We start from the raw sequence: 12,538 nt of genomic DNA on the forward strand, positions 1-12,538 counted from the left end.
AGAAACATGGTGGGATTGCTCCCATGACTGGAGCACTGCAATGGATGGCTACAAACTCTTCAGGAAGGATAGGCAAGGAAGGAGGGGTGATGGTGTGGCTCTCTACGTTAGGGAATTATTTTATGCTATCGAGATTGTTACTGGGGATGATAACATTGAATCGCTATGGGTAAAGATCAGAGGAAGGGCTGACAAGGCAGACATCCTGGTGGGCGTCTTTTATAGACCGCCAAACCAGGATGAAGAGACAGATGGGGTATTCTTCAAGCAGCTGGCACGAGCTGCACGGTTGTCAGCCCTTGTCCTTATTGGGGACTTCATCTTCCCTGTCATATGCTGGGAGTATAGCACGGCACAGAAGAAGCACTCTAGGAGGTTTCTGGAGTGCATAGAGGATGCCTTCCTGATGCAGCTGGTCAGAGAACCCACAAGAGGAAATGCCCTGCTAGACCTGCTGTTTGCAAACAGGGAATGTCTGGTGGGAGATGTGGAGGCTGGGGGCTGCCTTGGACAGAGTGACCATGAAATGATAAATTTCTCAATTCATGGTGAAACTTGGAGGGGGAATAGTAAAACTGCTACCTTGGACTTCCGGAGGGCGGACTTTGAATTGTTCAAGAGACTAGTAGGGGCAGTCCCCTGGCATTCAGTCTTAGCAAACAAAGGGGTCCAAGAGAGCTGGTTGCTATTCAAGAAGGAAGTCTTAAGGGCGCAGGAGCAGGCAGTCCCCCTGAGCCGCAAAATGAGCCGGCGGGGAAGAAGACCGGCGTGGATGAATAGGAAACTGTTCTTAAGGTTGCAGAAGAAGAAGAGAATCTACCACCTGTGGAAGGAGGGAAGAGCAACTCAGAATGACTACAAAGAAGCTGTTAAGTTGTGTAGAGGGAAAATCAGAGAGGCAAAAGCCCAGCTTGAATCTAAGCTGGCTGCTGGGGTAAAAACAAACAGGAAACTCTTTTACAAGTACATCAGCTGTAAGAGGAGGACAAAGGGGAATCTCCATTCTTTACTGGACGAGGCTGGGAATGTGATCATAGAGGATAAGGAAAAGGCAGATGTTCTGAATGCCTTCTTTATGTCTGTCTTTAAAAGTCATCTCGGTTATTCCCAGGGCTCCCCACGCTCTGACCTGGTAGTCTCGGCTGGGGAGCAGAATGAACCCCCTGTGATTCTTGAAGAAGTGGTCAGGGAATTACTACTCCAACTGGACTGCCACAAGTCCATGGGTCCGGATGAGATTCACCCAAGAGTGCTAAAGGAGCTGACGGAGGTGATCGCTGAGCCGCTTTCCATTATCTTTCAGTGCTCCCTGTTAACGGGTGAGGTCCCGGAAGACTGGAGGCTTGCCAACGTGACTCCCATTTACAAGAAAGTTTGTAAGGAGGATCCAGGGAACTACAGGCCTGTGAGCCTGACCTCGGTGCCAGGGAAGGTAATGGAACGGATAGTCTTGAGGGAGATCATGTGGCAGGTGTGGGAAGACCAGGAGATCCGACCTAGCCAGCATGGGATTGTGAAGGGCAGGTCCTGCTTGACCAATCTGATCTCCTTCTACGATCCCGTGACCCGTCTAATAGATGAAGGAAAGGCTGTCAATGTGCTCTACTTAGACCTCAGCAAAGCCTTTGACACTGTCTCCCATGCTGTTCTCCTACAAAAGCTGGCAGCCCGTGGCTTGGATGAGTACACTCTCGGCTGGGTAAGGAGCTGGCTGGAGGGCCGGGCCCAGAGAGTGGTGGTGAATGGAGTTAAATCCAGTTGGAGACCAGTCATGAGTGGTGTTCCCTAGGGGTTGGTGCTGGGACCTGTCCTCTTCAACATCTTTATTGATGACTTGGATGGGGGCATTGAGTGCACCCTCAGTAAGTTCACAGATGACACCAAATTGGCAGGGAGTGTCGATCTGCCTGAGGGTAGAGAGGCCCTGCAGAGGGATCTGGATAGGCTGGAGAGCTGGGCCAAAGCCAACAGGATGAGGTTCAACAAGACCAAATGCCGGGTTCTGCATTTTGGCCACAACAACCCTGGGCAGTGCTACAGGCTTGGGGCAGAATGGCTAGAGGATTGTGTTGAGGAAACAGACCTGGGGGTATTGATTGATGCTCGGCTGAACATGAGCCGTCAGTGTGCCCGGGTGGCCAAGAAGGCCAACGGCATACTGGCTTGCATCAAAAACAGTGTTACTAGCAGAAACAGGGAGGTAATTGCCCCCCTGTACTCGGCATTGGTGCGGCCGTACCTTGAGTACTCTGTTCAGTTTTGGGCCCCTCACTGCAAGAAAGACACTGCGGCCCTGGAACGTGTTCAGAGGAGGGCTACGAAGCTGGTGAGGGATCTGGAGCACAGGCCTTATGAGGAGCAGCTGAGGGAGCTGGGATTGCTCAGCCTGGAGAAGAGGAGGCTCAGGGGAGACCTTATAGCTCTCTATAACTTCCTGAAGGGGGGTTGTAGTGAGCTGGGGGTTGGCCTCTTCTCTCGTGTAATCAGTGATAGAACTAGAGGGAATGGTTTTAAGCTGCGTCAGGGGAGATTCAGGCTGGACATTAGGAAGTATTACTTTTTGGAAAGGGTACTCAGGCATTGGAATGCACTGCCCAGGGAGGTGGTGGAGTCACCGACCATGGGAGTGTTCAAGAAATGCTTGGATGTGGTGCTGAGGAATATGATTTAGCCAGGAAGTATTGGTAATTGTTGGACTAGATAATCTTCTAGGTCTTTTCCAACCTTGATAATTCTGTGATTCAGTGATAATTGCCCCATAAGTGCTTCATACCCGCCCCATAGCTGGCCCATAAGTGCCCCATAGCTGCCCCATAGCAGCCCAATAAGTGCCCCATAAGTGCCCCATATCTGCCCCATAGCAGCCCAATAAGTGCCCCATAAGTGCCCCATAGCTGCCCCATACTTGCCCAATATGTGACCTGTAAGTGCCCCATAGCTGCCCCATACTTGCCCAATATGTGACCCATAAGTGCCCCATTGCTGCCCAATAGCAGCCCCATAAGTGCCCCATAGCTGCTCCATAAGTTCCCCATATGTGCCCATAAGTGCCCTATAAGTGCCTCATAGCTGCCCCATAGATGCCCCATAGCTGCCTCATAACGGAACCAAAAGAGTCCCACAGCTTCCCCATAAGTACCCCATAAAAGCTCCATAGCTGCCCCATAAGTGCCCCATAGCAGCCCCATAAGTGCCCTATAAGTGCCCCATACCGGCCCCATAGCTGCCCCATAGCAGACCCATATCTGCCCCATATGTGCCTCATAAGTGCCCCATATGTGCCTCATAAGTGCCCCATAGCTGCCCCATAAGTGCCCCATAGCAGCCCAATAAGTACCCCATAGCAGCCCAATAACTGCCCCATAGCTGCCACATAGCAGCCCCATAAATGCCCCATAAGTGCCCCATAAATGCCCCATAAGTGCCCCATAGCAGCCCAATAAGTGCCCCATAGCAGCCCAATAACTGCCCCATTGCTGTCCCTAAGCTGCCACATAGCAGCCACATAAGTGCCCCATAGCTGCCCAATAAGTGCCCCATAGCAGCCCATTAAGTGCCCCATAAATGCCTCATAGCTGCCACATGAATGCCCCATAGCTGCCCCATAAGTGCCCCATAGATGCCCCATAGCTGCCCCATAAGTGCCCCATGGCTGCCCTATAGCAACCTCATAAGTGCCACATAGCTGCCCCATACCAGCCCCATAAGTGCCCCATATGTGCCCTATAGGTGCCCCATTACTGCCCCATAGCAGCCCCATTACTGCCCCATTACTGCCCCATAGCAGCCCCATTACTGTCCCATAGCTGCCCCATAAGTGCCCCATAGCAGCCTCATAAGTGCCCCATAGCAGCCTCATAAGTGCCCCATTACTGCCCCATAGCTGCCCTATAAATGCTTCATAGCTGCCCCATAATTGCCCCATAGTTGCCTCATAAGTGCCCCATAGCTGCCCCATAAGTGCCCCATAGCTCCCCCATAGCTGCCCCATAAGTGCTCCATAGCTGCCCCATAAGTGCCCCATAGCTGCCCCATAAGTGCCCCATAGCAGCCCCATAAGTGCCCCATAAGTGTCCCATAGCTACCCCATAAGTGCCCCATAGCAGCCCCATAAGTGCCCCATAGCTGCCTGTCACGGGTTACTTAGATTTACCTATGCCCGTGACAGGGGAAGCCACCCTGTGGGCCCCCCCCTCGGGGCCCGGAAAGGAGGGGGAAAAGGGGAATGGGATAAAAACAGCGGCAATCTAAGGAGGAAAAACTTATTTTACTAAATATGATATCGAAATACAAGATAACACAATGTAATATAATTAAGGCTAACAAATCGAACAAACAGAGAGAGAGAGAGAGTCCCTGAAAACCGAGAGGCCTACTGTGAACTCTAGGCGACACGGCTGGAACGCTTCCCACTCTCCGAGAAGTTCGAGAGAAGAAGGAGGGCACTCCAGCCTGGGAACGAGATTATACAACGTCCTGGTCCCGTGACTTATTATTACCCCTGTTGTTCTCTGGGATATGTAGTCTTCTTCTGTGGACTGCACATTCAATAGAAGTATCCATACTTTACATGATGTTATGATGTGGAATACTGATAGCAAAATTACAAAATTACAAAACCATGACATTCTCCTTGCAGAGGTGTCCTTGGTTCTCATGCCGTTTATCTTGCTCCACAGCTGCTGCTCTGAACAGCTTTTCTTGTATTCCCACAAGCACCAGTGCAGCCACCGCCCTCAGGCACCCTGGCCATCCCTTACTCACTTCCTTGGCAATTTGCAGCTCAGGGGTTTGGCAGACGACTTCTTTCCTGGCAGTCCTTAAGGTTCAAAGTCCAGCTGTAATCTCATTTCCCAAATATGTCACTTGCTGTTGAGTTATTTGTGCTTTCTGTAAACCAAGAAACTCAGCAAACTCTCAGTCTATTGTACACAGTCCTTTTGTTGCTGTGGCAGCCACGTGCTGCAGTAAAGTTCCACCCTAGGATGGAGGATCCCAGATCTCAGGCTCATGAGTTGACCATCATTAAGCTGTTCTCACAACCCTGGGTAACACTGTCCAGGTTAACTGAGACTCTTCTCCCCATATCAGGGCTTTCCTATTCAAAGGCTAATAACCTTGGGCTTCCTTTGGCCAAACCAGGCAGAAGAGACATCCCTCAAATCCAGAAGGTAAACTCCATCTTTTCGTTCCTTAACTTGGTTAATAAAGTGCATGGATTTGCCACCACTGAGTGTATCCATTCAACTATTCTAGTACTTGCCCTCAAGTCTTGTACCAAACTACAGCACTTGCTATCAAAATTGGAATCCAAACTCCAAAAAGTTACCTATTATTTCTTTTATCCTTCTACAGTCCCATACCCTCAAAGGGCACCGCTTTACCCTGACTAGGCAAACTCTTGCTTTTAACTTCTATTTAGGGCTTCATTTTTGGCCCTGATGCCCACACCACCAAGTGTGTCATATTTGAGATTGCTGTAACTCCTGGGGGTACAACATTGTTTTGCCCAGTTTGTGTTAAAGCCAGAGTTACAGTTTTTAATCAGTCAATATCGTTGCACTCTTAGCTCCAGTTTTATTCAATTTCTTGCCAGAGTAACCTGGCAGGTACAAGAATTTCTGTATTCCTGCTTGTTTTCTTAGCTTATGTTTAATTAATCCAAAAAAGGAAACATTTCTCGTTGCGCAGTAGCACCTACTACTGTTACAAAACCATCTATGGGTAGTAAGAAGCACCCATATCCACCAGAAAACGAACCTCAATATCCTGCTTTCCTAAATGCAATTTCCCACTGCAGTTTGCACACTGGTTTCCTTCCAGTGAGGTCACCCCCAAGTACATTGCCCGGTGCAACTCAAGGGTAGGTATGGCCAGCCATACGGACCACAAACCCACACAGAACCACAAGGTATCACTGCACAGAAGACTTATTAGGACCCTTAGACAAGGATCTGGGGAAAGTCGTATTCTTACAGCAGCTTCTGGGTAAAGCTCCTACCCACAGCTCGGTTCCATTGCAAGAGTTCTGTTCAACACACAATGTCCTCTGGTGCTGTACCGGAGATTGCCTCTTGCTGGGACATACTCGTGGGGGAGAGGAGTGAAAGGAACGCCAGGACAGCAAGGGAGGGATGCCTGAGCACAGGGGTGTGCGAATGTCCCCAGCGAAGGAAGCAAAGAGAGCCGGCAGAAAGCGATGCTTCATTAGCGTAACACAAACACCCATCCCTTCCCCCCTCCCCCCCTCCCCCGGGTGCAGATGTGCCATGAGAACGAGCTGTGAAACTGCCGAGCGCCTGGCAGCCGGCTCGGGGCGTGCTCACTGCGGGAATTCCTGCCTTCCTGAGCCTGTGCGGAAGAGGCGAGAGCCTGGCTGGAAGCCATCCGGGCAGCACCGCGGTGGCAGGAGGTGCACCAAGGCCGTCCTGCGGCCAGCTCCGGGCTGAGGGCACTCGGCGTCCTCTGCTCTACGCGACTCCGAGGAGCCCGGCTACCTGCACCAGAGCTGGGAGCAGCCTGCTCCGCACCCAAGGTAGGTGCCCTTCGTGGCTCGTGCAGAGGAGCGCACGCTTCCTGCCCCCTGCCAGCAGCACCGGGAGAGGAGCGGGGAGCGGCCCCGGACGGGGCGGAACCCGCACTGCCGTACCCCAGGCGGGACCCTGGTCCCGGCTCCAGCTCCCGCTCAGCGCAGCAGGTTTGCTGGCCCAGACGGGCTGCAACCAGGGCAGCAGTTCATGCAGCCCGGGCTGGGCTCCGAGGGGCACGGGAACGGGCTGGGAGCTGGGACAGTGAGGAAGGGAGCAGAGGAGGTCAGCGTGCTCTGCTGCCCGGTTGGATCTCTGTAACACAGCGCAGCTGGGGCTGCAGTTCTTCCTCTGGGCCACGGGAGACACGAGACGGCCTCGCTCTGCAGCTGTGCATGCGTGGATTGATGGAAGCTTTAACCCCCCCGATGCCTCCTTTGGAGTGTCTTAATGTGAAGCCTCCAAGTGGAAATTTGCACTCGCCCTGCTCCTCGTCCCCGGCAGCCCCCAGCTTCCCTTCGGGGACCCTGCGGGCAACATGTGCCTCTGGCGACCCTTGAAATGGCGTTACCTTTTGTTTGCTGAGCGCTTGCCTGATGGCTCAGCTGGGGTTGTGCAAACCCCTGGCAAGGCTTTTGTTCAGGCTGTCCCGGCAGCTGCAGATGCCTTGAGCACACAGCTGCGGGCCCTGAGCACGTTCAGCATCTGCAGCAGCTCCGGCACTGGGCTCTGGAACAGACGATGAGAAGCTGGCAGCCTGTGGGCTGACTGCATCGGCTGGTGGTGGCTGTGACCGTCACAGGCTGGTTTGGCTGCAGTGCTGTCAGATACTCTCTCTTCTCAGGAGATGGAAAAATAATCTCCATGTGGTTGGATGTTTTGTTGATTTATTGTTGTGTTTAAGTAAGCCATCCTATTTATTTGAGAAGTGTGAACCATCCAGTTGACTCCTCGCCATTTTGCACTTCCTTACCCGAGGAATGTGAGCCATCACCACTTTTAGGTAACATCAGCAGTAGGTGGTTTTGAGAACTACATCAGTCACCTTTACAGAGTACTTTTCCCAACCCTTTTCTGAGGGCTTGCTTGATTTCAGCAAGCCCAGGGCTACTTCCACTCCTGAGAGGATGTACGGACATCTGCCAGAGGATTTAATCCATTTGCCACCAGGTGTTCCCTCATGGATCTGTGGAGGTGGTGCTCCAGCAGGCTGCTCTGCTGGCAGCTGCCATCTGTGCTGAGGCTTGCTGTGATTGTGTGTTGGGGGCTGCATTCACGGTGTTCTTCCATGAACCAGGTGCTTTTCTGCACCTCCTGCTGGATGGTTGGATGGCCATACCATTTTCTAACAGTATTTCTGCATTTCTTTCCTGGGTAGCCGTCCCCTTTAGGCGTGCTTGCAGTCAATCAAAAGATCCCCCAGTTGGCACAGGCTGTCCTTGTTGTATGTCCTCAACTTCCTTCACCACTCAGACCTCCAATAAAACTCCCCTTTCCCATTCCTCCTGTATCACTCTTCAGTTTCCTTAACTGCAGCTAGGGCAGGCAATAAGCCGTCATTCTGCTGCCTCTGTTTGCCTTAACTGTGTAGAGGCAGTGCCTTTAATTAGTGCTATGGGTGCAGTTTTGCATCTGTTTGGAGCCAAACCCTACAGGTGGAGGATGTGTGGCGTAAAGGATTGTAGGCGACTCGGGGAGGTCTTCGTTTATTGTGTGAATAAGCATTACCTGCACAACTTGCACTGCGTAGTGCAGCAGAAATATTGTGGTATATCAGTCGCTTTTGATTCTGGGAGGACCGGTGCAGTTCTCCTTTGCTTCATATGTCACTTCCAAACCCGACACGATGCTGATAACACCTTTCCCATTTTGCATCCTATTACTGCCCCAGTGACCTCTGCTTGCCGCTCAACTACAGCAGTTGCCACGAGAACATTCACAGAAGAATTTGGGATGTGCTTCATGTCTCTTGTCATCGGTTTGTTTCCCTTCTTGCCATCCTGCAGACTTTGCCCATTGGTCACAAGTGGATCCAAACACAGCATACACTCCTAAGGGAGAAGCAGGACTATATTGGTTGATATAATAGGGATATGCTGTAGTGATTTAACAGTGACACAACAGGATCGGAGGTGGCTGGATACACTTGGTTATTTACTGCATGGAGGGTAGGGTTACGCACACACCTACAGGAGGCCCTCCCATTGAGTCACGAGGCTCAGAGTAGTTCCCCTTTTTTTCTCATGTCTTCAGACCACAGAGGTAAGGAGCTAGGATGTGGCTGGATCCTCTCCTAGTCCCAAGCTTGGTCAAGGCTTTGTGTGGAAGGAATCATACGTGCACAGTCCCTCTAAGACAGAACCTTAGAGAATACATGAAAGGTCCAAAGTAACCACGGGTGTCTTACAGAAGATCTGTATTGAGAAGGAGTCTTGATGTCAAACTGCAAGGGATCTCTGTGCAGGTGTGAGCTGCAGAAACAGCCCTGCTCGAGGGCAGGTCCTGTGGTGCAGCCTGCTGCTGTGCAGCAGAGCTGGAGGGGCACTTGGGCTGCTCCCTCTTTTGGGGTAAGATGACTGCCTCCTTGCCGTGCTTTGTCTTAAGTCCCCTCTCAGTCTCAGCTGTTGAACTAAGTGTCAGCTACCAGTTGTTTCAGCCTCCCAGTATGAGACAGCTTTGTGACGGTTCATCTCTTTGAGACAGATTGTTTCCTGTGCTGCAGCTCATTGTCTTCCTCTGCAAGGCCAGGCAGTGCCCTGCAGAAGGGCTGAGCTGGGACTGGGACTGCTGCATTCCCTCACAGCTCCCCTGCCATTTCTCTTCTCTCTGCAGGCTCCAGTTCAACTTCTGCCTTCCAGCCATGACCATCCCAGCCTGCAGGAGAGCAGCAAATGGCTGCAGCACATCCAGTTGAGGTAGGGGTTGGGGAAGCAGGCAGGAGAGGCCAAGGGGCCAGGGATGTGAATGCAGGGGTAGAGGGAGGTGCCCTCAGCCAGCGTGTGTGTGCTGGGGACAGAAAAGCAGCTGGGGTGTGAGGTTCTGTCCTGTGCGAGCTGCTTGCCTGGGCCTTGGCTGTTCCCAGCAAGGAGCCTCTTTGCTTGCAGGAGCCCGTGAGCTTTGAGGAGGTGGCCGTGTATTTCAGCAGGGAGGAGTGGGAGCTGCTGGACCCTGTGCAACGAGAGCTCTACCGGGACGTGATGTTGGAGACATACCAGTGTGTGGCCTCGCTGGGTGAGAGCTTGTCTGCCTTTCCTCCTCGTTAGGGCACCTTTGGCTGTGCAGAATGAGCCTCTGCAAGCCGGGCCTTGAATAAACAGCATGCAGCTACATATTGACTTACACCACAGTGCCAGCAAGAAAGGAGATACTGAAAAGCATGAGTTTCAGAAGGGATTAGTATGCACGGCACTCTGATCAAAGCCACAGAGTCAGTGCTGGCAAGCAGGCATCAGCCAGGAGGGAGAAAACCAGCCCTTGTGTTGTGTGTTGCTTGGTGCCACCAGCTCCAGCTCACAGATTACTTCCTGGTTACTGCTATGGAATTGAGGATTTTCCATGCAATTGCCATCAGCATTTTGATGCCTTGACCACTGGTAGACTGTAAGAAAACAAATAAGCTGTTGTAAAGTTAATTTGAAAGAAAAAATATCCCTTCACAATGTTCAGAGATGTCAAAACATTCTTTGCTCCAAGGGAAGCTGTAGGCACAGTGTCATTTAGACCTAAATGGTGGTTTCTCCTTGGGGAGGGGCACAGAGTGGAACTGCTGAACAGGCACTGTGCCAGCATGAGGGAAATGCTCTCTTGTTCCCTGTTTCTCTCCCTGAAGCTCCACTTCCAGCCCCCAAGCCCGTGGTGATCTCCCTGCTTGAAAGAGGGGGAGACCCCTGGATCCCAGATGTGCATAGCCCTGAGGCCATGCCAGGAGACCTCAGCCCAGGTGAGGTGGTGGAGGGAAGGGGAATGTTGGGGCTGTAAGAGCCTTCTCTGCCTGTGTTTTATTTTGGGCACCGTGTGCTATTGCTGCATTTCCTCTGTCATCCAGCAGCTGATGGGATCAGAAATACAAAGGAGGTTCCACAGAGAAATTGTGTAGCGGAAATGCAGCGGAATTGCATCTCTGAGGAAGAAATCAGAAGGGATGTCCAGGAAGTCCTGCAGCAAGGTCAGGGTGAGCACATCAAGAAGCCCCTGGGAAAGCATCTGGGAATGACACTGAGGAACCCAGTGGACTTCAGCATAGGTCCAAAGCAGCCTGAGGAAACCAGGAGCAAGGATGTGTGCCAGATGAAAAAGCAGAATCCACGCACTGAGTGTGAGAAAAGCTTTAAACTGGATTCCAGCATCACTAGCCACCAGTGCACGCACTCAGCAAAGAGGCATTACGAGTTCTGTGATTCTGCAGAGAGCATGAAATGGAGACTCCACCCCACTGGCCAGCAGTGCATGTACACAGGAGAGAGAGCCTCTGAGTGCTCTGACTGTGGAAAGACTTTTACGGACAGTGGGAGCCTCACTTCCCACCAGTGTATCCACAGAAGAGAGAGACTGTACAAGTGCCTTGAGTGTGGGAAGAGCTTGAAAGGTATTTCTAAACTCAAAATACACCAACGTGTCCACACAGGAGAGCAACCATGTAAGTGCCCTGAGTGTGGGAAGAGCTTTAAGGATAGTTCTAAACTCAAAATACACCAACGTGTCCACACAGGAGAGCGACCATATAAGTGCCTTGAGTGTGGGAAGAGCTTCAAAAACAGTTCCAACCTCACCATCCACCATCGCATCCACACAGGAGAGAGACCATTTAAGTGCACTGATTGTGGGAAGAGCTTCAAAAAGAGTTCCAGCCTCACCGTCCACCATCACATTCACACAGGAGAGAGACCCTGCAAGTGCAAGGAGTGTGGGAAGAACTTCAAAAGCAGCTCTGAACTGAAGGTGCACCAGCGTGTCCACACAGGAGAGAGACCATATAAGTGCTCTGAGTGTGAGAAGAGCTTCATAAGCAGTTCTAATTTGAAGCTCCACCATCACATTCACACAGGAGAGAAACCCTGCAAGTGCTCTTAGTGTGGGAAGAGCTTCAGAAGCAGCTCTAAACTGAAGGTGCACCAGCGTGTCCACACAGGAGTGAGACCATATAAGTGCTCTGAGTGTGGAAAGAGCTTCATAAGCAGTTCTAATTTGAAGCTCCACCAGCGCATCCATACAGGAGAGAAACCCTATAAGTGTCCTGAGTGTGGGAAGAGCTTCAGAAGCAGCTCTGAACTGAAGGTGCACCAGCGTGTCCACACAGGAGAGAGACCATATAAGTGCTCTGAGTGTGGGAAGAGCTTCATAAGCAGTTCTGATTTGAAGCTCCACCAGCACATCCACACAGGAGAGAAACCCTGCAAGTGCTCTGAGTGTGGGAAGAGCTTCAGAAGCAGCTCTGAACTGAAGATGCACCAGCGTGTCCACACAGGAGAGAAACCCTATAAGTGTCCTGAGTGTGGGAAGAGCTTCAAAAGGCGTTCTGAATTGAAGATGCACCAGTGCATGCACACAGGAGAGCGACCCTATAAGTGTCCTGAGTGTGGGAAGAGCTTTAAAAGGCGTTCTGAGCTGACACTGCATCAGAGCATCCACAGGAAAAAGAGACCCTGTGAGTGTCCTGAGTGTGGTAAGAGCTTCAAAGGGAGTTCTGAATTGAAGCTGCACCAGCATATGCACACAGGAGAGAGACCATAGCTTCTGTTGGACATTTTAGAACATTTTGGCCAGGCCTGCATGCAGGGAGATGCCTGGGAACTTGTCTTTTCTCTCCTTCAGAGAATCCCATCTGCTGTGTTACCAGAATGTCTGCACCAGTGAGCTGAAATGGCAGGAAGCCTTGAGTGTGAGAAGGGCTTTGTGCCGAGCAGAGAGCTCCTCACACTCCCAGAAGAACTTCATGCAAAGCTCAGTCGTCATTAAACATTGCAGTCAACAGGACAGGTAGCTACTAGGAGTGCATCTCCTGCAGGAAGAGT

At 51.6% G+C, this 12,538-nt stretch overlaps 1 protein-coding gene across 1 annotated transcript; it reads left to right on the top strand.

Moving 5' to 3' along the window:
• The first annotated feature begins 10,814 nt into the window (after positions 1 to 10,814).
• Positions 10,815 to 12,258, top strand: LOC146755936 (uncharacterized). The gene is made up of 2 exons (XM_085525108.1): positions 10,815 to 11,465; positions 11,718 to 12,258. The coding sequence occupies exons 1-2, from the start codon at positions 10,815 to 10,817 to the stop codon at positions 12,255 to 12,257; spliced, it is 1,191 nt and encodes a 396-aa protein (XP_085381234.1). The 3' UTR covers position 12,258.
• Positions 12,259 to 12,538: the final 280 nt, after the last annotated feature.

The sequence above is a fragment of the Coturnix japonica genome, chromosome 29 (assembly GCF_054131305.1).
Source record: "Coturnix japonica strain WE chromosome 29, WE-NBRP24, whole genome shotgun sequence".
In the NCBI taxonomy this organism is placed as follows: domain Eukaryota; kingdom Metazoa; phylum Chordata; class Aves; order Galliformes; family Phasianidae; genus Coturnix; species Coturnix japonica.

Excerpts from the sequence above, each read along its gene's own strand:
- LOC146755936 (XM_085525108.1), top strand. The coding sequence starts at position 10,815 with ATGAAAAAGCAGAATCCACGCACTGAGTGTGAGAAAAGCTTTAAACTG. Across the intron at positions 11,466-11,717 it reads AAAGCAGCTCTGAACTGAAG|CTCCACCAGCGCATCCATAC; the intron begins GTGCACCAGCGT and ends TCTAATTTGAAG.